Here is a 24,263-nt window from a genome sequence, read left to right as displayed (position 1 = left end):
TGGAAAAATTTTATCATTTTGCAATCATTCTCCCTTTTGACTGTATTTGAACATTAATAAATGTTGTGTACAGTTAATATTGAACAGTATGTTGAGCTAGATGAACCATATGCATTGGTATACTGGTAAATTATAAGGACAACTTTGTATTGTTTGGACCCAAGTCTCGTATATAGTCACCAGACTAACCATAAACTTTGCCGTATCAAAATTATCTTATAACTATGTCAACAACTACTAAGTTAACATAAATATTACTACTGAGTTATTCAGCTTAAAATATTAATATAAATTTTAAAATTTATTATAAAACTTTTAAAAAATGTTCTCAGTTCATACTTATAATAGTAATAATATATTATAGCGTCATGCTAAAATTTTTATTATAAAAATATATCCTCACATGGCTGTAGTTGGGTAATTATTTATTTTAGTGAGTTGTTTCAAAGCCTTCCGATTAATGAAAATAATTAGACTAATTGAGTTTTACAGATTGAATAGGATATTTTGAAATTCATTTATTCAATAAATGAATTTTAACTAACGAGAAAATATTTAAAAATTTTAACAGAGAAATTTATGATGAAGAGTAATTAGCTTTTAAATGTAAAGTAAACATGATTGCTAATTTTTTTTATAAACTAATTTAAAAACAACCTGGCAAAATTGACATGAAATGGACTCGTTTTGCACTTATCGGATATTCAGGTTTATAAATCACAGAGTTGCTACATTTTAACGAACTCAATTGGACTTTTCTACATACTGAACGATACCAGAATCTCACTCATCACAAACTCGTGTTCAATCCAAAGATTTAGATAGGTAATATACGAAAGCTGTGTTTTTACTTTGTTTTTCATTTCTATTTTTTTAATTACTTTTTTATTTCTACTTCAACAACTTCACTTACGTTTAAATATTTTTCTTCCAACCGATTATATCAAAAAATTAAAAAAAAATGTAAATATTTTTAATTTATGTTGTAATATTGGAGATAAGTGAGCTCACGAAATGAAGAACAATAGACGATTTAATTCACATGGGAATTCAATAGTGAGTTGAAGAGCCGTCGGATGAAAAAGATTTGACAGCATTAAACGAGATCGAGGAATACGTAGAAATTATCTGAATAAAATACTTCAAGCATAGACTAAACACCATTAGAGCAATGATCGATACATGTTTGCGCATTACTCTACAGAATAAATTTTTTCCCTCTATGATAAATACACACAACCAGATAATATGTACAATACTTGGATAACAAAGTTCATGAAAATACTTGAGTTATTGTGAAATAAATGAACTTATTTTTGAATAAATGCTATACGTAGTTCTATTTCACTTGGCTTCATTTACTAATTATATTAATTTTTTATAAGTTAGTTCTATGTACATAAATCTGTACAAACTTTTAGAATAATTATGATGTATGAGTGTTGAGCAATGAACATGTATGATGTAAAAACGAGTGATTTTGAGCATCATCAAAGTTAGGATATTGCTTGAAAAGCGTAATAAAGTGGATTTTAACTAAGTGAAAATCGTAGTACGATCATTATTTCAACTCACCGGAATCGTTATTACTACCAATGTAACATTCACTGTTCCTGGTTCAAAAAATGCTGCATTATCTGTTATGTTCACTCCTGATTCTGGTCTCCATTCTCCTACCTACAAAAGGTTTGATGAAATATAGAAGATATTGATTAATTTCAGCAATTAGTGTTGGATACGGAGACTTGACAATTTTTATTTTTCGAGTCATATGATTTCTGAGTTATTAATAATTGTCACCTCTATCAGTTGTAAATGAAATTATAGAGTATCCATACCTTCATTAAAGAATGCTGTTTTAATTTTAGAAGATCTAGTTTGAATTGGATTCGACGTCCTTCTTTAAACTCAATGGGTCCAGAAATACCTTTCATTTCTACCTATAAATCATAAAGTAAAAATTATTATCAATAAAGTACTCGAAACACATGGTATACGTTTGAAGTTAAAGGTCTTATTGATTGATAATTGGTTGGCACCTTTCATAAGAAGCATGATTAAAATTTTTGATAGATATAGAAAACTCAAGAAAATAAATAAGAAAATGTTGAAAGGAAGCTGCTTATTGAAAATTGGAAGAAATATTTAAATTTTCACATCTGGTAGCAGAAATTAAAGAGTATTCAATAAGCAACTCAAGTATTTTATAAAACTACTGCTGAAGATATTTTGTATGAAATCTTTTCAAGATCTAGACTCTCTTGAAATTAAATTACAATCAATTGATGCTATAAGCAGTAGTGCATTTAAAATTCAAATTGAATTTTGTTATGCTGAATTTTGATAGATAATAACTAATTATATTAACTCTAATGATACTAAAATATTAGTTGTATATAAAATCTAGCTTATGATAAGCTTATTATTTGCTCTTTTCGATGCAAAATTGGAATCTGTCGTTATTTCAAACGACCAATAATCAATAACTGAATTAAAATTGATGGTTGATTTCTGGACATAGTTATCATAAAATAAAACTCGGGCAAAGTAATATGACAATGGTAGTTTTTAATTTATTGAATATTATTATTTCGATAAGGAATTTCATAATTGAATTTCGAATGAATAATGAAGTTCTCCATGAATTTTAATGTTTAAAAACTCGTTACGTCATCATACATCAATACGTTCAATCGATTAGAGTCAGAAGCAAGCAGAATACTCAGGCGGATTCAATGGATGATCCTTCTTATAGACTTCTTTCTTTGGTACTCCATAAAAACACAAAAAATGAAGAGAGATCAAGTGGATTTGACGTAAATGTCGATAAGAATAGAGTGCGCATGCAACGATTCTCACGAATAAATTTTTAACTTCTAAAATTGTATTTGTTTCAACGAAATAGGTAAATAAAACCGAGTAAAAAAAAACACAAAAGCATCAACTTCTATCGTTGTTTAGAAGAAATAATACTAGCAGATCTCAATAGTAAGTTTATGTTATTATATGTAGTTAAATGAGATGATAAAAAAGAATTATCATCATCGTATGCATATTATCATCACCTCAATAAAAGTGAACAATAAACGCTCTCTTTGACTTCAACTACCGTCTTAGCATTCCTAATGATATTACAGTTGAAATGCAACTGCTTTCAGAGAATAAAGCTTTATCTTTTGTTCAAGAATTTTTTATAAGCCCAAGTATCAGATATTTTATTTGAAATATTTATATTTTGTGATAACAGAAAATATTTTATTTTTCATCAAAAAAAAAGTCAAGCCTAAAACAATTTCTCGAACTATTAACCTAGGTAGCAATTTACATTTGGTCCTAATCTAGAGTTAAGTCCCGAACATGGCCCACTTGATTTTGAGTAGTTAAATGGTATTTGGAGAGTAGCTGGATTGTGCAGAATGAATTATGGTTAGGTGGATAAATTTCAGAGTGATTAGTATTAATTGGTAGTTAAATATGAAAAGATAATGATAAAATTTGATGTTAGATGACAACATTGTCATAAAAAAGGGTTGTTAAAAGGCAACAATAGGTAAATGTTATCTTGAAAGTGAGAATGTTACTTTTATAGATGCCAAATGGAAAATGTTCTTTTCTACTTATCTCTAACAAAAAATATTCTGTTTTCTATAAGAAGACTTTTTATCACCAGTGATCAATAAATTCATAGAAAATGCATCAGTTTCACGAAAAAATGGAATTTGTTACTATTTAAATATGTAATTTTATAGAAATGATAATGAAATGCCTTCGGCAAGTGTAATCTGTTACAAGTTTCTTTTGAACTGTGTAGTAGTTTATCATTTTTACTCCATTACTTAAGGTACATCTTTTCGACGCGCAAGGAATATGAGCAACTAACTTAGCAGAGTTGGAGAATGGGTCTTGCGAGTTCACGGATTTACAGGAAAACTTCCTTTACGTGACCTTTTTTATGGACTGACATCCAACTGTGAAGCAAAGTATGGCAGGAAATTCAACGTCACTCTTACGATATAGAAAGACAAAGGAGAAAGGGAGAGCCAGCATGATTTTTAAATCATCCTATCTGCTATATCTGTTCATATATACCTATATTTATATAGCACCTAAAATATTGGACGTCCTACGTGGTTTTATACTTAAAATATCTACGGTTAAAAAGTGGTCTGTGTAGTATATGACTAGTGAAAGGTTGGAAAAAGTTGTTGAAAATTTTTAAGTCATTTAAAAGCAAAGAAATTTTCAGTACTATTAGAAATAAAAATTAGTTTATAAAATTTTTAATTATATTCGTAAAATTTTTCAATGCAAGTATAAAAGTTCAATCAATTAGTTAGATCACTAGTTTACTAATATTTAACATCAGAGTTGAGCAATCAAAATTCAATTATCTTACTTAAAATGTATAACGAAACTTTTTTGCGATATGTGATTTAATCAATTACTACTTGAAGTATTTAATCGAATTCTAGGTATAATTTTTTTACCATCTAGCTTTTATGCTCTAGTTTCATTAAGATTTGATTTATTCGTTCAATTTGAAAGTCATTTAGAAATCTATGGCGATTTAAAGTATACTAATATTTAAACTTTTTCCAAGTATCATATCCTAAATAACTTTATTTAATTAAAAAACTCATAAAAAGAAAAATCCAACGTGCAAAAATACGACGATACAATTCTCATTTTTTTTTATAAAGAAATATTGAAACAATAAATAAAATATCCCAATTAAATCATGCTCAGTTGTATTGATCTACACTTTTTATTACATGTGTATTGTATGAAAAATAGGAAAAATATTTATCTGACACTAGTTCAAAAGAAATGTATTGAGAAATAATTGCTTATATTACCAAATAAAACTAATAATTTTTGAATTTTCAAGCATCGCTCTACCTACTGTATTTGAAAAATTTATAAATTATTTATAGAATCAACATCTGCCAGGTCAATGATTTTCTCTTGCCAAATATATATGCACAATGTGTTGTTACCTTGCGTTGATTTTTGTTCATTCTGTGTTCATGTCCATTGTATTTATATTCTTTTTTTTTCCTGTTTTATTTTACCATCAATGAAAAAAAGTAATACTAGAGTACGATCGGGATCGTGGACGATATGAGAGAATAGTAAATTCCCTCATTCGATGGATTTGATCAAGCGTCGATATTCTGATGCTATCTAACTCTTAATCAAATATCATGTACTTCATCCATATATTTTATACGTTAAATTTTCTACAAAACGTTTTTCGATACTACGGTCAATTTAAATGAGACAAATATAAGTAAATCGACCTAATGTAGATAAATCACTATCTTTATCTGAGTATACGTAAATCTTATTAGTAACCCATGAAAATGCTGCAGTGATTATGTAAACTTGTATTTCAAGGGAACTATTTTGTTATCGGATACAGTTATGTTATAAATCCAATAGAAAAATAGGAAACACAATATTGAAAAGCATTCTATCTTGTCAGGTATTATATCAAATTTAAAAATATTGAGTTTCCATAAAATACTGTTTCAGTTGGAATGGCGATTTCTAGCTAGATTCTATCATTTACTTTTTAAAGAACAAAAATTGGCATACATTATGCTAGATATAAATTTTAAATAAACAGTTCAAAATATCCGAGGAAACTGGAACACATTACAATGTCTTGAGAGAATTTATTTGATCCTAGTGGTGAGGTTGATAATGATCTGCTTTTGGTTTGACCATTACAACTGAATCAGGGTTTCAAAAAAGTTCCTAACATAGTGATGGATAAATAAGAAGAAGAAAGTTACCAAGAAACTTGTCCAAGTTACAAGTTTTTTTTGGATGTAAATCCAAGTTAAAGAATATCTTCATAGGAAAACTACAATAAGAGAAGGTGTTGAAACTAAAATAGTAGGAGATGCAGGGACACGAGATACGAAATTGAAACTCGGATTACAACTACGACCATAAATTAAGGGCTCTAGTTAGGACAAGACTAAGGTTTGAAACTATATATAGTCAAAGACCTGAAGGACGATGTTAGTGTAGATTCTAGGTTCCAGAGTCTATGTGAACCTATCCTCTCTTACACCATATCCACATTCAAGAGCTATTCTTAGCTTAAACAACGTGGAACTCTAGATCAAAAGTAGATATACGAAACTCATTTGCTTAGAAGAACAGGGGTATGGTCAACTATTCTGCTTCCTATTTAATTTAATTGTATGAACTACGTCAAACTAGTAACTGGCATTCAGCTCTGTAAACATTTCAAACATGCTTGAAATTTTTAATACACATGCCGTCCATTCTGGTGGAGCTGTTATTTTGATTAACATAAACCTAAGTTGAAGTTTCAGGATAATTTTGAACAAAATTCTACTTTTCAACAAGTTGTAACAATATTTAAACTCTTGTCATTTCAATTGTTACTCTTTGAAAGAAAAAGATTTTTATAGTGGTATTTTACACCAGTGCTCGCTGGATTTTTCATATACTTTGGTAATTTCCATATAAAAGTGTAGTAAAAATATTTCTATTATATACTAGGTGTTTTTTATGGCTCTAAATTACCCACGTAACAGCTATCACGTTCATCTTGCTGTATAAGCGTGTCTTTCCTTCATTTTCTTCGACGAAAATACACTAGAGGATTATAAATCGTTTTCTACAACTTTTCCAACTTGATGTCAATGTTGAGGGTGATGGAAAAATTTAATTTTCAAAAATGTTATTTGATAGAGCTGAATTTTTTTTCCAACAAGTAGGAAATAAAACATCGTAAATACTGGAAAACTGAATGAGTTCATGATTAACTGTATAAATTTGATACGTTTTTATCGGTTTGCTGTATAATTAAGCAGAAAAAATGTTTTAAAGATGAATTATGAGAATATTTTACAAGAAATAATTGAGTTTATATCCCGTTCTTTCTTTTAAAGTAGATAAAGAGAAAAGATTTCTCTCGCCAATTTAAATTAGATAAAAGAAATTGTAGGTAATTTTTTATCTTACACTTTCACACTTGATGCACATCTTTCTCTCCCATTTACTGAGTCAAAAAGGTTGAGAAATTTCTCTCTTAAACTCTTTCCACTTACTCATTTGATTTAACTCAACTCGGTAGAAATATAATGGAACGTGACAATTTTTAATATTATCCTTGTTTAAAATTTTGCAATGTTCGAATTTCAAATTGTGACATATATTACTGTATTTATTTTATCCTGGTACAACTAAGCTAATTAATGTAAGCTTTTATTTCATGTTAAATTAGTTCGTACAGTTATTGAAAATTTCCATCATCTTAATTGCATAAAATTTTTTTCTGCTAATAGAAATATTATTCATTTAATAATGACAACTAAACTATAGTTGTATTAAAGATAAGTAAGGTGATAAATCATTAGGAATTTGCAACTTGTTCAATATTTAACAATGTTCTCGTACATTTTCCATGACAATTACTTCTCATTCGGTTCAATTAAACCACTTGTACAGTGGTAATTACCCGGTAAATCTAGTAGAATCCAAATGGCACTAAGATATAGCTGTTTCAACTATTTGCTGACAATTATAATATATTAAGACCGTACTAACTTCGATCAACAAAATCAGAGATTACGTTAATTAAAGTTTAAGACTTGACAGTTATCTCAAGGGGTTTAAAGCTGAATCAAAAATTCAAAGACAACAAATATTTCCATCAGAAACCATTTCATGACAAGCTTGATAAATTGTCTTAAGATTTAACAAAAACAGACTGAGATATTAATTAATAGAGATGACATATTTTTTCTTAAATTTGCACTAACAGTTGTGATCGTTTAATAATCCTTGGTAATATGCCAGGATCAATTCTCGCTCTAGCACTTTCCTGATAACACCCTTCACATACATATATCCGACATTAATATATACCAATTTGAATCTAAGGTTGTCACGAAAGGGCAATGTAGTACCCTGCTACCCCTTGTATCTTGATATTCTAGCACTATTTCTCTCCTTTACGGTAGTGAACATGCCGTTTCAAGCTTGCTATGCATTGGAATTTGATGTGTTTGAGTATTCTATGCGTTTGCTCGATCAATGCTTAGACTGCAATAGACACCCATCATATTCAATTTTCACTGTGCGTGAATTCGTAACTCTAATTATTGAGTGTAAGTTAAAATTGTGTATAACATGTTTAATATTCAGCTCTGATGTTTACTGATCACATGGAACTCTTTTTCATGTTCATCATTATCATTTTGTGATGATAATCAACTGGTAGCCAACTGTGTAACATTATTTAACATGAAATAAATTCAAAGAGATGGTTACCAGGCTAGGTGACAAATTTAATGAACTGTAATTCATGTTTGGTAACTGAACATAATTTTATTCAATAAAATAATTGCTCTCAATTTACTCAAAGTTTATAAAGAAAATATTTTATACACTTTTAAGAATGATGTGATAAAAATTGCGATAAAAATTGAAAAAGTTTTTTTCATTGAAGGAATCAAATATCATCTGATGAAATTTATTAACAAAATGAAAGAGAATTTTTTAGATAAAAATAGATGAAATATAACAAGAAATTTAATTGAATAATTGCAATACAGCGGAATATAAATCATTTAAAAGCACAATTCTACTAAGCGGCTATCCGAAACATTTAGTGTGTTCTATCCATCACATATGGAACAACTTTGGTTCTGAAATTCCGAATGCTGTAATAAAAGAGACGCACTGGAACAATGTAACAGATAAATATTGTTTCAGCCAACACATTCTCGTCAAACCACGTCTATTTCCTGTCACAATTAAATCATTGCTTTAAATGTTTTATTAGTCTTGTAGACAAAATGTTTAGATTAAGATTCCTAGAAATGGAAAATATTCAAGCTAGTCACTAATCAATGTAATTTAAATAGAAAGGATTTATAAATTATCAATGATTATTAATGACACTGAATGAGAAAATGATGTGATTGACTTCTTTCGGGGTTTTACGATGAAATCTTTACATGTTTTTCTGTAGAGTAATAAAGCTGGTACTCAACTTTTAGATAATTAGCAGAGTTTTTTTTAACATAAATAATAATCATCGGTACGAAATACATTTGTAAAAAATTGTATGAAGAGAAAAAACATTTTTAACAGAAAATAAAGCAACCTATTGAATTACACGCTTTTTTTATTCATTTTTATTATTTATTCATCGATAAAAAATTATTGACATCAAACAAATATTTGGAAAAAGTCCAAGCGTATTAATTACTTGATAAAAATTTTTTATCCATGTTCCCATATTTTGATGAGAAATTTTGTCAAGTACATCATCAATGAAAAAAAATTGATGACCATTTCTAATGTACTTATTCATTAAACTCGACATTAACAGCTTTTCAAACTAAATTAATTTATCATAAAACTATATGGTCAATACAGAAATAATATAGAGATTTTTGACATGAGAGGTTTATAAAAAAATCGTCCATTATAAGCTACTTTTATTTATAGTCGTAGAATTTTTATAGTAAATCTGAATATTATCCATTTTTAGAACATATTAAATAGCTTATAAAATAATTGTATAATTATTATTTTATATCAAAATATTTGCTATTTTATTTGATTCAAAGAAACATTTATTCTGCTTTTAATTCTTTTTTTTTTTTTTTAGTCCAGTTGAAACTGTAATAGTTGCCTCTCACAGAAATAGCATGTGACAGTGTAAAATTCATAGACATTTTTCAATTTTTATTTTTGCAAAAACGTTTACTTTATCCTTTCAAAAAGATAGAATATTTTTATTTCCAGTAATGAATGATGTTAAAAACTCATATTCCTCCCATCGCTGAACAATTTAAGATAATTGAGTGAATTCTTTACCATGAAATTGCATTGTTAAGAAAATTCCAAGCATTCAATTACTCAATATTCGAACATGAAGTTGTTTTTTATATGATCAATATAACAAGAATTTTTACTTTTCATATTAATGTAAAATTGATTAGTAAAGATTAAGAAAAAATATGAAAGTTCATAGTAGGTGAGTATGTGTGGGTCATTCCGTAAAGAGGGTTGTTCGATGTCATGAGAGAATTTGTGGCTTCTGTAGACGACAGCTTTCGCGCCATTCATTACGTAGCATTAAACAATTTATACTCGTGGCTTGGTTAGTAGACATGAGAAGTACCAATCTAACTCTCTGTATTGCTACGATTGCGTTTGTTACTAGCGACGTTATTACAACTCACTAGTGTAGCTATCAATATTACGACATTTTTTAAGATGAATTTTAAATGTGAGCAATAAAAAAATCAGAACGTTTTTCTTGCCAACTTCTAAGAGTTCAGAAGGATAAAAATTATTTCTCTATTATGGTTTAAATATTTTTTTAATCAATAATTTTTGTTAATAGAAAATAGAACAAACAAGTAATGATGTGTATGATTTACAAAAACTTGTGGGAAGTTGTAAAAGTTGAAAAATTCAAGTTAAAATTGCATAAAAAGTTGTACTATTTAATAACACGTAAAGTTACTGGACGTGTCAATAGTTGTGAAAGTTTAATAGGTTGTAAGATTATCGAAGAATACGTTCGCCTTTAAATTGTGTTTACTAATTACTTTTATACTTAGCTGAGAGATTTCGAGGATTCACATCTAAAGTAAATTGTTCGTGGTTGTTATTATGACGAAAATTTCGACTATAAACAATATTTTTAACTTAAAATGAGTTTATTACCTTTCTACTTCTAAATTTATTTCTTTATTAAGACTCTTACTCTCTTAAAAATAAAATATCTTCTTCTATATAAATTTTCTGTTCATGGTAAAATGTCAGACTTGAAATTGATCGTAAATAATGTTCATTTATTCACATTGAAGTAGAAGAAAATCTTTCTTTTCCGATTATTGATTTTTTATTCTTATAATCTTTATATATTTTTATCTTGTGGAAAAGTGAACATCCCGGATATCACATGGGTTGGAGAGAATCCAAATCTTTCAGACTCTAATTCACACTAACAAATGCTTTTGAAGCATTTTTGTTAGAAAGGAAGTTCGAGAATTGGTACAACCAGAAAAAAAAATTTTTTCAAGTCTATCTGGATAGGGAAAATTTATTGATGGTTTAAAGATTACTTACTGAGTTAATATAATTGATAAGAGATAAACCACCATCCCAAGGATGCTCGAGTTCACAGGAGAGATTCGCAGGCCTTAACGCGTGAGATTGCTCTAATGTCCTTAATCCAACAGCAAATACGTTAACACTGTCGTACATTAAAGCTGGTTCTGCCTGTAACAAATATTTTTTTTTTAATTTCAACTTAGAATATTTTTTATAATAATAAATAAAATTTTTTGTGTGACAGCATTCATTACTATCCTTTGAAGATATAAATGTTTCAAAGATAATAACAGCTTGTACCTTTCAAACCTTAACAATTATCTTTGATTTCACAAATGATCCTCCTTTTAAATTTTTGTTTACAAGGTTATTGTGGATAGAATCAACGATTTTTCTAATAATATTTTATTTTTATCAATGATATTAAATATTCTTCTCTGAATTTAACAACATTAATAACGGTTCCGATCACAAATTTTTTACAATGTGCTCAAAATATTCAGATTAACTTTTATGTCCATTGCACTCATTTTAATATCAACTAAAAGCTGAGAATTACGAGTTTAAATGACATTTGAACTTTCTCTGATGAAATTACGTGATTTTTCATTATTCCAAGGAAAAAATCATAAAAATTAACTGACAGAATATGTGTTGTTTTTACAATCCCTTTTTTTCGGTTGAAAATGAAAAGCCTTCAGTGAAAATCACAAACATGTGAAATTATTCTTTTTAAAACTGGTGTCGATATTATACAAAAAGAGTTAAGAATGTCAATTTCATCTAGTTAACTTGATATAAAACATTAAAAATTATCAGGTGTATAAAACATTTAGCATTCAAATGATTATTGTTATAAACTTTCATTTGATCAAAAAAATAATTTTCTACTCTCTATAGATTATTACTATAATTGCAACAGCTTTTTTTAGTCTTATAATTACAGACTAAAATTGTAACACTTACACATGTTTTTTACTAAGCATACAGAAAAAAAATTTGTAATAGAAACGAATCAAAAATCTGTTGCTGCTACAGATAATTTTTTTCGTGTAGTTTCAGAAGAAAACTAATTAGCAAACTTGGGTAATGGTATGTGGCACATAAAACATCTTAGTTATTTGAGTCATCTGTTTGATACCACTGAATAGAGTAAACAACTATATATGTGAAACTCAGATATCGATTGCTTTAGGTTGTTTGCCTAGTTAACTGGAAGATCAGAAATCGAGGATTACTGCAATATCTCTAATTATGGAAGTTAGGTCTAGACGACTGGACTGAATTTTAGTCTATATATATCATCGAAGTCAAATTACCTCTCAATTACTTAGAAGTTGACTTTGCAGTCTTATATTAATAAAGAAGTGCAATATTTTGCTAAATTTGAAGTGTCTTTCAAAATTGTGAGCTCCAAACATATTTATCAACATAATAATGTTCGAGGGAAAAGACAGAGTAAAAGTGTCATGCTTGTACAGAATTTTTTTTCGACATCTTTTGTCTTAATTTACTGGGATTATTAATTAGCATCATTGATCGTGCTTTTATAGGATAGAGTGACATAAAAGAGAAATAAAACATGGTGTATCTCATTAGTGTATTATTAGAAACTGGAAATAAATTATGCTTGACACGTTAGAACACTTCTTTGGAGTAGTTTTGTCAATTAACTTTTTTCTTTTTATTATTATAATTAATTATAGTTAACAGTAATGTTTAATAGATGAATGGTAAATAATTTGAAATTTATTCTAAAAAATCTAGAAAAATATACGTTAATGTATGAAATAAATTAAGAACATTGCGGAAGCAAAAACTTCCTGAGTAAGAAAGGAAAGCCAAATTGACTAACTTTTTCCTAAATCAAATTCTCTTGCCCTAATTTTGTTGTTTCATTATGATTTACTCTATTCGTTTGTGTTGAACGAAATGTATTTACACACGTTATACCTGAGATTTTTATTTTTTTTTTATTAAACAAGATTTTATGAAGAAGAAAATTATGATATGTTTTTCACAAGAAAGCTCATTTAGAGATTTATTTTTTAAGGGAGTACAAAATACTGTGTAGCTTTCACGATAGTAGCACTTAAGAAATTTAAACGTTTTATTATATAGTTTCAAGCTAATGAAAAAGAAAAGGAAGTGTAAGAAAGAGTAAGTGAGAAAGAAAATAGTTTGTTAAATTTACGAGACGGTATTTGGCTTGGCGGAAAACATTAACAGCATCGAGTGGGTAGGTCTTGGATTCAAGATTAGCCGCAAATTTTCCGTAACTTCATTGAAAGTTTGTGTGAATTCTTGCGTACAGTTGAGAAAACTAGTTGTATTTCAGATACTTTTATTCTTTTTAATGTGACATTTGGATTTTTATTTACACTGAACAACTTTACAAACACAAATAAAATATATTGAAATTTAATTCATTGTAGTATGATTGGACGGATTGTTAAATTTATTTTCAATTTTATTCGACTTCAAGAAAATTCACTGCTTTTAGATACGTGTATCCTTCCAGACGTGTTATTTGTTCAGACGGTTGGAATGTATCCACTGCATAAGCTTCTCTTATGCTCTTTTATACATTTTTCTCGTCATATGCTATACAAATAAAGCATTAGCATTTAGAACGAAATGCTGAATAATGAAAAACTTCAAAACATTAGATGAGATCATTAGTAGCTTTGTTGTATATTAAGTGTTTCAAATAAATTGCCATTTTTAGAAGAAAATTCATTTTTATAAATGAATAATAATAAGAAAATTACTCATTAAAAATACATGGAAAATAACTAATTCCCCTGACAGATAAATTGAAATTTATTTGAAAATAATTCAAGACCAGTTACTTCATTCATTTCCAAATCTTATTAGATCTGAATTGCTCTCAAATGAGTAAAAAAATTGACTAGCAAAATAAATCCTTTTAAATTTCCTAGATATCTAGATTCGTACATTTATAGGTACACATACATACATGCTTCTGTCTGGATTGATGATAGAGATCTTGAAATGTAAAGATTTAATGGAAATTTGATTCTTGGATCTTGATTCAGATCTCCATTTCTTTTCTATCTTTTTGACATATATTTTTTTTTAACTTAGTCAAATTTTTTTACCCAACCGTTTGTAGAAGTTTAGTAAATATAATCAGTAATAAATTTGCCGTTTTTTGTGGAAAGGTGCAATGTTGATTGTTGAATGTAGAATCCGCACTATTTCTTAGTCTGTTTTATCCTTCGTTGACTCTGCTTTGGATGACTATATACTCTACGCAGCAAATAAAATAATAAAACCACTAGTTCGAGTGCAAGATAGTGTGATTTATGATGCAAACGCCCAGAGGTTATCCACCGAGTCGAGAGGAAATTCGGTGATTCATTGGTAACTGCGTCTGCATCACGAGTAGTGAGACTTTGGCTTTAGTCCGCCGTTGCTAAGTGACTTTTTTTTTGTTAATCCGAATATCTTAATTATTTTAAACATTAGTTTAATGAAACTTGACATACCTAAGAATATTTTCATTGCTTCTCCTTTTTTCATACCATTAGCAGTAAAAAATTTTTTTTATTAGTTAATAAATGTTGGTACAAAGTTGATTTTTTCTACTGAGAAAATTTTTCTTTAATCAATAAAATCATTTTCTCAACAGACTTTTAAAAAAATATAATAAATAATTAAATTTTGATTAATATTAAAAATAAAATTATTTGGTTTTTTGCTGTTATTTCTTATTTACTATTTTTTATTCTTTTTTATTTTTTGTATAATCTTCTATTTCTTATAACGAACTATTTATTTGCTAAAATAAAAACCCACGATTTATCGTTATGATGATGTAAATCTGCGGGAAAATCTGACTGAGCAAAAAATTGGAAAGGCTTTATTTATATTGATAATGAATTTGATCAAAGATCTTGAAGAACCTCTTAGATTAAATAAAGAGATTTATTTCTTCCTTTTCCGAAATATTTTTATGCCGTACAAATAAATACGAAAGATGTTCATAGGTAAGTGAAGTGAATCAGTATTCAAGTCAGTATTCTATACTATTATAACAAGTTTTCTGTTTTTTTTTATGTCTCTTTTTTTCTGTTAAATTTCTTTACTTTTTTTGATTTCACTCTCATCCATTATACTTTGCACCAATCGTTTCGTCTCTTTTAGTATTCTTAACATCACTGTAAAGAAACTTTTGAATGATGATTATATATACTACGCCTTGTCTGCAGAACTATATCCGTTTCATCGTGTGCACTTTTCTGCCGCACACTGCTCATTTTGCCAACTTTTTTACCTCACACCAATACTACTATTCTTTCTTCAACTCTCGTTGATTGTGACGATCTTTTTTTTCTGCTATTTTTCCTGTTGGCTTATACGCTTGTTTAACTCGAGTAGAAATAAAAGACTTAGGAAAAAAGTCCAATTACACTAACGAAAATACAACATAAAAATGAGATAACTTAAAGTATTACTAGGATCGTTCACAATATTGCTGGAATACATTAAAAAAATATTCTTTCTACATCAACGGTGGGTAGACATCATCTTTTAATGAATAGCTTTTTCATTTGACTAAATCTGTCCAATTGAAACTACAAAATAAAATATAATAGCAATATTAATATGACCTCAAATTATTATTCACTAAAATCATGTTCATTAATTTAGCTTGAAAATCTTTACGCTCAAATATGCACACTTCGTACGCTACTAACTTTGTGTGTATCTGACGAAGGGTGCAAATTAGATGAATCCAAAGTGAGCACGTGTTCTACATGTGTATCGTGGTAGATTGATTAATCTTATAACAATCAAAAATGATCGACATTTTAATTTTAAAGTGAATACCAAAAATTGCCAACGACTGCAGAATTTTGTTTTACTTATTTTTTGAATAGTTAATTTGTTGAGTGTCATATTTAATGAATTTAGATCTTACTAGATATAAGAACGGACTACATAATTGCTCAAATCGATCAGACCTTTTTTAATATTCTCCAAAATCATCAATATAAAATTTGTTTGCCTATCATGAAAGTATATTTACCAATACCTCAAGAAAGACTTGACCGCATTTAGCCACTAGCTGGTATGCCAATCGATAGGTTTTAAAGTAACAATTGATCAAAATTATCTAGGCTATTTTCCAATTATTCAAGAAATTTTTACAAATACTCCAGACAGAAGACCTTAATCTATTCAGACAAAACTTATAAGCTGTGCTAACTTCATTAGACCTTGACATAAAAATAATAGATAAAAAATTAGAAATTAGATATCAATGACAAACCTCAATAACACGTGATTTGTTGAGAATAGTATTTCCAGCAGGTTGAAACCGTTCCATGTCTCGCAAAATTCCTCTGACTCCAGCATCATCAGCGTCGACTAATCGAAAGGCAGTGATATTCACATAATTGTACTTGAAGTCCTCTAAATCGAAAGTTTCAATATCCTGTGATCAATATGAGAATTAAATTTATTTCATCTGATATTGTTTTTTTTTCTATACTTGGCTTAGCTTTTAATACCTTCAATACTTACAAAAGTTGTAAAGAGGTAGTGATACTTGTAATCATTCATTTGTAATTGGAGTATCTGAAAATAAATATTTTTTTATTAAATAAACAAATTAAATAATTAGAATTAAACAAAAGAAAAATAAATATATGGCTGCTCTTTAATGTAACATGTGAGTGATGTAGAATTAAGTGAAATAAAAAAAGGAATAAGAGAGGTTTATTTTACCTGGAATAAAAATAACATACCATCCTTAAAAAGAGATGCATGTGCTCTGGCTTAGTGTCAACAAGGAAGTTACGTATTTCTTTGGTTTTGATCTCAGCCAGGACTTGTCTATAGGAGTTTGGATCGGTCTGCCTCAAATATACGTCAATCTCACGGGTCTTGGGTGATCTAACTAACTCTCGTAATTTTATCAGACCTGAAAGAAAGAAAAAAAAGTTTTGAAGGTTATTTCATTTGTATTGTAAGAATAGTGTCGAAAAAGGTTTAACTGGTTAACACTCTCATCGCATAGATGTAGAGGTTGGAAAGAAAGAAACTGAGACGATCGTTAAATGTTAAAGAAACCTATGAACCGCGAGCGTCCCAATGAAATCGATACGTCGACGCATTGGTGCCTGAGTAATCAAGGTATCATTTCGACTTGCGGGTCTTCGTCTTCCCAGTTGGACGATTTCGTCTTTACCTTTTTTGATGTAGTTTACTCAGTAACTAGAGAGTGTTCTACTTTTTCCCTTAGGAGTGACACCATCGAGAATTGGTCACTACGATGTTGCTTTACCCATTTTCGCCTTTCTTGAATTCGCATCTACAATCTACCACTTCGATATTTTATTTTTTTCCAGACTTGATCGAACTTAGGACTCCCTGGTGACTTAAGAACGATGTCGCTAATCGGTATTTCCGCTTCAGAGAAATACTCCCTGTTAACTGTGACTTAGTTCGACACGAAAGTAGCAACGAGATTACTCTAGAGTGTTTGATCACAAAAGATGATAGTTTGGTTCTGGAGATAATTAAAAATTAATGAAGCATATTGTATTTCTTAGATTTTATTTGCTAGATAAATTTATCTACTTTTTAATCAGTTCAATTTTTTTGTAATAATAATAATTGATAGAGAAAGTTTATTTAAGTTTCAAGTAATTCAATACTTTGGAATTATTTGTAAATTGACTAAAAAATACTAGAAAGTAGTTCATATAGGTCTGCAAAGTGATAATGGATCCTCGTTGGTTGAATAACTCTGTTGAAATACTTGCATATGTATTAGGAATTTTATTGGAGCTAACTTTTAAGCTGAGTGTATTATTCCAGCTAATAGGAAATTTCCTAATTGCTAATTAGAGAAATGTTTTAATGCTCCTCTTCACATATGAGTTAAATTCCTAACGGGTCGACAACATCTCTTGTCAAGTGCTAAATTTGTCTCACGCCAGTTGGAATAGATAGATTGATTATAAACATTTGATTTATTTCACTATCAATCATCAAATTTATTGGCTTGTTGACGAAAAAACAATAGAATATGATGCACGATTCAATTACTTTTTTTTTGGACAAAAAAAAATTAACCAGTGGTTACAATGAACTGGAAAAAAACTTCTGCTGAGGAATTTAGGGCGGTGATGATGACAATAAATAAACGTAAACACGAACTTGGTAAATTCAATAAATTCAACTCTGTCAGGATTTTCGCATTAAGGAGGACATCTCAGATAATTGGCTGAATCGTCCATTTAACTTAAAAAAAGTCTACAAGAAAAAAAAAACATTATTGATTGGTTACTTGTAAAAGAAAATAATGTCTTCTCTCGTGTAACAATAGTATTTGTTAGTTAAGTCTACCATTTCTAACTTTTTATTGTTATTTTCATTACCTTTGTTTCTTATACTTTAAATTGAAAACAGTTCTTTCTTTTAGATATTATATTGTAAAATAAGAACAAATAACAACTTCGGAAAATTAAATAATAATGAAAAGGTTTATTAAAGATTGACAGCAATTAATAAGAAAAAAAGAATCCGTGCGGTCAACTCAAGTCTCAGTCAAAAACTGGAGATGAACAAACTCTCCCCTCGTTGCTATAAACAATCTAATCGTCAAGCAATCGTCGTTAACTAACAAACCATCGTTAGTCTAATAGTCATTAGATGGCGACATACAAATATTTTACAATATTATTTTCTATCTCATCCACTTATATATTTATTTCAAAATAACTCGAAAATTAATTAAAATTGTAAAGCATTATTATTTTAAAATATAAATACTATAATCTAGAATTTAGTTCAAGGATTATTCTTCAGAGACCTTCTGGTACTTATTCAAGTACTAATGGTACTAATAGATGGTTATTATCAATGATTCAAGAACCGGAAAGTTAGTTAAATGCTAGGAAGTCTTGGGGATTATTTAAATTCTTCTGAATAAAATGCAAGAATAAAATTATTCACATTTGAAATCCTGTTATTTATTGCCAAAAAAATTTTGTAAATATTCTACTAAGCTTCTCATAAATTGCATATCCTCGTCTGAATGTATACTAGAAATTAAAAAAAAAAAAAAATAATAATAGTGTCGTTGGGCTCAGCATGTAGTGGTTTGGTCAAGGGGGCTGTGATCTTCAACAATGGACGGTAATAGGGCGGATAAGAGTTCATTGATGATTCACAAGGCGTAAGAGTAAAGAATTGGACGGGGTTGCACAGGACAACAAAACTGCAGCTACTTTAATGCTATCGTCACGTCTACGTCAAGAATTCGGTAATAATATTGTGGCCCATCGTGAATCTACGACATTCTTCCTTCACAATAGTGTTAGGTATGTATAGATATAAAAGCGTATGTGTACTGTGTATATATATACGAATATAAACTCATATATAATATATTATGGCATGAAGAAGGTAGGAAATAGCACCGTAAAAGCAACTACTACTACAATGATATTCGGGAATTTACTATGTAGAATGAGAAGATGCATTGTGAATTCAATTCGTCTCCCGATGCATTGCCAACAACATATGAGATTCTTGAAGTTCGATAATCCTACGATTCATATCGTATGCAAATATTTCAAGACTTATACATTTATGCAAAATTTTCTGACGAGTTTGTTACTGAAATAATTTCAACTTAATTATTGCATACATCTGTTGCTATTTTTTTTACTCGCAATTATTTTTATTCATGTAGAAAAATCTCTCAATTAATTACATTTATGTTCAATAATAGATTTAATTTTTTTAACTAGTTTTTTTTTCTTAGAAAATCAGATTTTTCAAGTCATTTGATGAAGTAAAACTTTGGAAAGTGTTTGAATAAAAGTTGAGTAAATAGTCTTTAAGAATAATATGAAGATTGTTAATAAAGAAACTTATAAAAACTTGAACCGGATTGAAATTATCCATGATTTATTGATGAGAGATAGAATAGATTTATTTCATTGTTATATCCCTTTTTCAATAGTATAAAACTGTAAAGTACAATCTCACCAGCTGATCCTGAAGATTGAAAAACACATACGGCTCAGTTGTTAGAGATCTTGAGGCTTCAGCTCGAGTAAACATTGTGCAGACGTTTGTGCATACATTCGCACTACTCAACCGAGTTGTGGAAATCAAATAAATAAATCAAACCATCCATACAAACGTTACACATTCTCTTCAACTCTCCATTTTCCCATGATCTATGTACATGTATACATATGCTTATGTATTTACATATACAAATAAACATATTTCATCACGGTGCATACATATGGTTCCATTTATTAAATGAAGTTCCCTTTGAAGTTAATTTAACCTTTAAGTATACGTACATCACCGTAGATAATATATTTAACAACTTCATCATCTTCATCTATTTATTTTTTAATAATCGAAATTACTTAGCAAGCGAACTTTCCAAATTCTGATACACTTGAAGACAAATTGTGCCATATATTCGAGCTGTGCTTTTTATGATTTTAAGTTTTTTCATATCGTTCGACACTTTTTCTTTAAAGAGTAATATACGTTATGATCTATGTCGCCTTCGCTACCAATTTGTTTTCTTGTCCTGCATATTATTAAGACTATCAATCAAACAATGTTAAAAAAGTAATAAAATAAATTATAAAGTAAAATTGAATTAATATCGCAGTGCAATTAAAGAGTACATGAATGCTGAATGGGAATTTCGAGCTTTTACAACTTCTATAATGACAATTAATTTCATAATGGATTAATATCAATTGAATGGATACATTCCAACATTTACGTAATATGTAATCATTCGAATAGTAATTACTTACTTTTACGTATATGAAACCCTTGAACATGATACCCATCATACTTCATTTAAATTCTCTGGGAAGATATGAAATTAAATTAACTATAATAGTAAATGATTTTGAGAAAAAAATGGATTTCTACTTGAATTTCAAAAGCTTAAAATGAAAAAATTTTCGTTAAATATCAATCAAGTGATAATAACAGTAATCCTGTTTGACACATATAAATAACGATGCTTCTCGTCTTGCTAACGATCGTGTAAAATAGCCATGCTTCACTGACTTAACAAGACTTGAAGAATATTTCAAAGAAACTTTTTATACCAATAGACTTATACTGATGATGTTAAAGTGAAGAATGAGCTACAATAGTTTTTTATTAAATTTTTTAGAAAAAGAGTCTACTGTTTAAATATATAAATGGACTATCCATTTCTTAGGTAACGACAGCTTCAATGCACAAGAAGATCTCTAATGAATCAATGAATGAAAAATGTCTAAAGTGAACAGTTAAGACTTCAAGAAATACACTTGAATTTTTTTCTTGAAGAGAAAAATCACAGTAAATAATTATATAATTTAATTGAAATTTTAATACAAGATTGAAATGTTTATTGTTCTGTAAAATATTAAAGAACATAATTTATTATCAGAGATGTTGAACGGCTAAAAAATTTAAATTGAATTGAAGAAAATGTCAAAAGTATTTAAGATCTTTTTTAGCATTAAATTTCTTCTACATGCAAATTTGGTCTTTTTATCATAAAATTAATGACAGGAAGTTCAGAAAAGTTTGCAGCTTATTTCATTCAAGGATTCAATCAATAAATTAAAATGACTACAAAGCATAGTGAATAAAAAGTAAAGGTAGACTGTGGTAACAAAGAAACAATTAGTAAAGTGTGAATATAATTGGATTAGTGAAAGTCGACATCAGAGAAACTTTAATTGATAAATTATATCTTAAGTTGATAAAAACTACATAATTAAGTTAATATTCATTAAATGGAAAAATAATTAATATTCATAGAAAAATGAACCGATAATATTTATTCCTGACACTTGAAGCTGCTTTGTGCAGTGAGTAAAAATATTTATTTTATTGAGTAGAAAATTTCAATGTCATTACAGCAATACATGCTTGTGATATGGATGATACCTAAAGTGCCAGTTGCTCGATGAATTATATTCCGATATTTCCTGAAGTCTTCAAAATATGAAGTGCATATTATGGATTCATGTTAGGAGTTGCATTTTAGATATTACATTCATAGCTTCTTATGACAGTCTTTCTGAAGATAAAATATCTTTAGATAGGGATTTCTATGAATATTATTGAAAATGGCAATGACAGAAATAAGAAGGGAGTTGCTCACATCATACAGATATCTTAAATCGTTCTTTTTAATGCACTTAAATATAAATTATTGTTGTAGCTCGTGCTTTCGATCACTCCTCGACATATTATATGATAGAGAATTTTTTTTTATCTGATATCAATCATGTTTATCCGATTAAAGAAGAAATGAACGATTTTTATTTTTAAAAAAGTTTATTCTTTACTAAGAAGTCGTATAATTAAAAAAAAAACTTACCGTAATCATCCTCATAGACAATTGCTACTTTAGTCCAATTTAAAAACTTCATAACATCCTGGTACGCAGAGTTGAGCAAATTTTGTGCGGGATGAAGGTTGATACTAAATTCTTTTGCTTCTGAGTCCAAATCCACCCTGGCTTCCAGATGTGGAATGTCCAATGCGTCGCAGATACTGTGAATGTGCTGACCAAGTTTCGGATCCGAGGGGCCAAAAATTGCCTGGACTCCAAATTTAACTTGCTGACAAGCTGTAAGAAATTCTCATTTATATTTTTATTCAATTGTTTTATCAATAAATGCATTTTTTAATTACTAAAAAATCTACTGTGATTTTTAAAAATTTGAAGTGATTGAAAATTTATCGAACATAAGCTCAAGAGCACCGAAGAAAGCAGATCGAAAATGATCTTGAAAAAAGAATCAGAGTCTAAGGCACTTCTCTGCTATTTAAGTGCTCGCCTGTCTTATAGTCGTCAATCACTTTCGACCTTTCATCTTCGTCAAGGAACTCTCAAACAACGCAGTCATTGAACAAGACAGTCTACTCCGTCTTGATGTGCCTCTGCAAATGCTATAAAAGCTTTCACGACAACGAGGATGTTTGAGATACATGATCTTGCTATTTTACGTGGCTCATTTAAGATTAAACCATCTAAATGATTGCAAATCACATCTCAAGACAGAATTTGAGAAAAGTTACACTTCGTGATTTTTAAATATTTACTGACAGTAGTAAATGATTTCGATAAACTACTTCGATACTTGGAACTGTTTCTGATTAATTAAATTACTTTAGATGCTGTGTGAATACAAACGAAGGATACAATCGAATACTTTCCTATTTCAGTACGTTATTTGTGTATATTTGAATAAATAATTTTTTTAAATCAGTTAAAATGTGATAATTAACAGTATAATTATTGTCTTGATGTAAAAAATAAAAAAGAAATACGATGGCCAATATTTTTTTCATCTCACTAAATAAAATCGAAGGTATTATGTTAGAACGTAATATTTGTTTGTGAGTTTATGCATGCCTTTGTGCACCTGTAACTTCCGATTGGCTGCACGAACTTCAATGATTTTAAAATCCATCGATTCATCAAAGTCCCAAAAGTGGCAGAAACTGTAAATTTTTTTTTACACAGTCGGATTTGAGCTTTTTCGAAGATTATTTCGTTTATTCGACGATATAAAAAAAATGATATATGATTTTACTTTTACTACACATCCGCACCTACATGTACCTACAAGCATGTACACTTGATTTTATTTATTTCGTACATTACTCTGAGTCGGGTGTTTTTAGAAAACTGAGATTAGTTTTTCCGAAAATTTATATCTTCCAAAATATAAATGTCTTTTTATGTGAGCAGAGATTATGACAGCTATAAAGGTTTCCCATGGAAGTAAACTGATAGAAATAGAATATACTAATAAAAATATCCGAAAAAATCAGCAACACAATCAGAAAAAATGCGATTGTTGAAGACGAAAAAAATATAAAAATACTGACATGGACGGAAGCCAGTTTGGGAGTCGGAGAGATTTGTTTATGGCGTTGAGATGTAAAAAACTTTTCGCGGCTGATGGCAAATGTCCCGAGATAAATAGGAAAGTTAATCTCTTTAACCGTCGACGTTGCCGTTGCCAAGACGACGACCGTATTGGATCCCGTATGTGTGACGCCGGAAGTTAGTGATTTCCCGCAAGGATTTTGTTTTTTCCCCC

The 24,263-nt window shown here is 28.9% G+C and overlaps 1 protein-coding gene across 4 annotated transcripts in view; it reads right to left on the bottom strand.

The window, feature by feature from the left end:
* Positions 1-24,263, bottom strand: part of LOC118065678 (glutamate receptor ionotropic, kainate 2-like) — a 52,383-nt gene that overhangs the window by 8,388 nt on the left and 19,732 nt on the right. For all 4 annotated transcript variants that reach the window (XR_004690184.1, XM_035081116.1, XM_035081122.1 and 1 more), the window contains exons 4-10: positions 22,529-22,780; positions 16,899-17,074; positions 16,675-16,728; positions 16,421-16,585; positions 11,137-11,289; positions 1,839-1,940; positions 1,576-1,677 (exon numbers count right to left, since the gene is read on the bottom strand). Coding sequence is in view for 3 of the 4 variants with exons in the window: in XM_035081116.1 (XP_034937007.1) it covers positions 1,576-1,677; positions 1,839-1,940; positions 11,137-11,289; positions 16,421-16,585; positions 16,675-16,728; positions 16,899-17,074; positions 22,529-22,780 (1,004 nt within the window). In the remaining variant the exon portion in view is untranslated. The remainder of the gene's footprint in view (positions 1-1,575; positions 1,678-1,838; positions 1,941-11,136; positions 11,290-16,420; positions 16,586-16,674; positions 16,729-16,898; positions 17,075-22,528; positions 22,781-24,263) is intronic.

Source organism: Chelonus insularis, unplaced genomic scaffold (assembly GCF_013357705.1).
Source record: "Chelonus insularis isolate UGA/USDA-ARS -01 unplaced genomic scaffold, ASM1335770v1 contig_121_pilon, whole genome shotgun sequence".
NCBI classification, from domain to species: Eukaryota; Metazoa; Arthropoda; class Insecta; order Hymenoptera; family Braconidae; genus Chelonus; species Chelonus insularis.
This window is presented reverse-complemented; position numbering and strand designations above follow the sequence as displayed.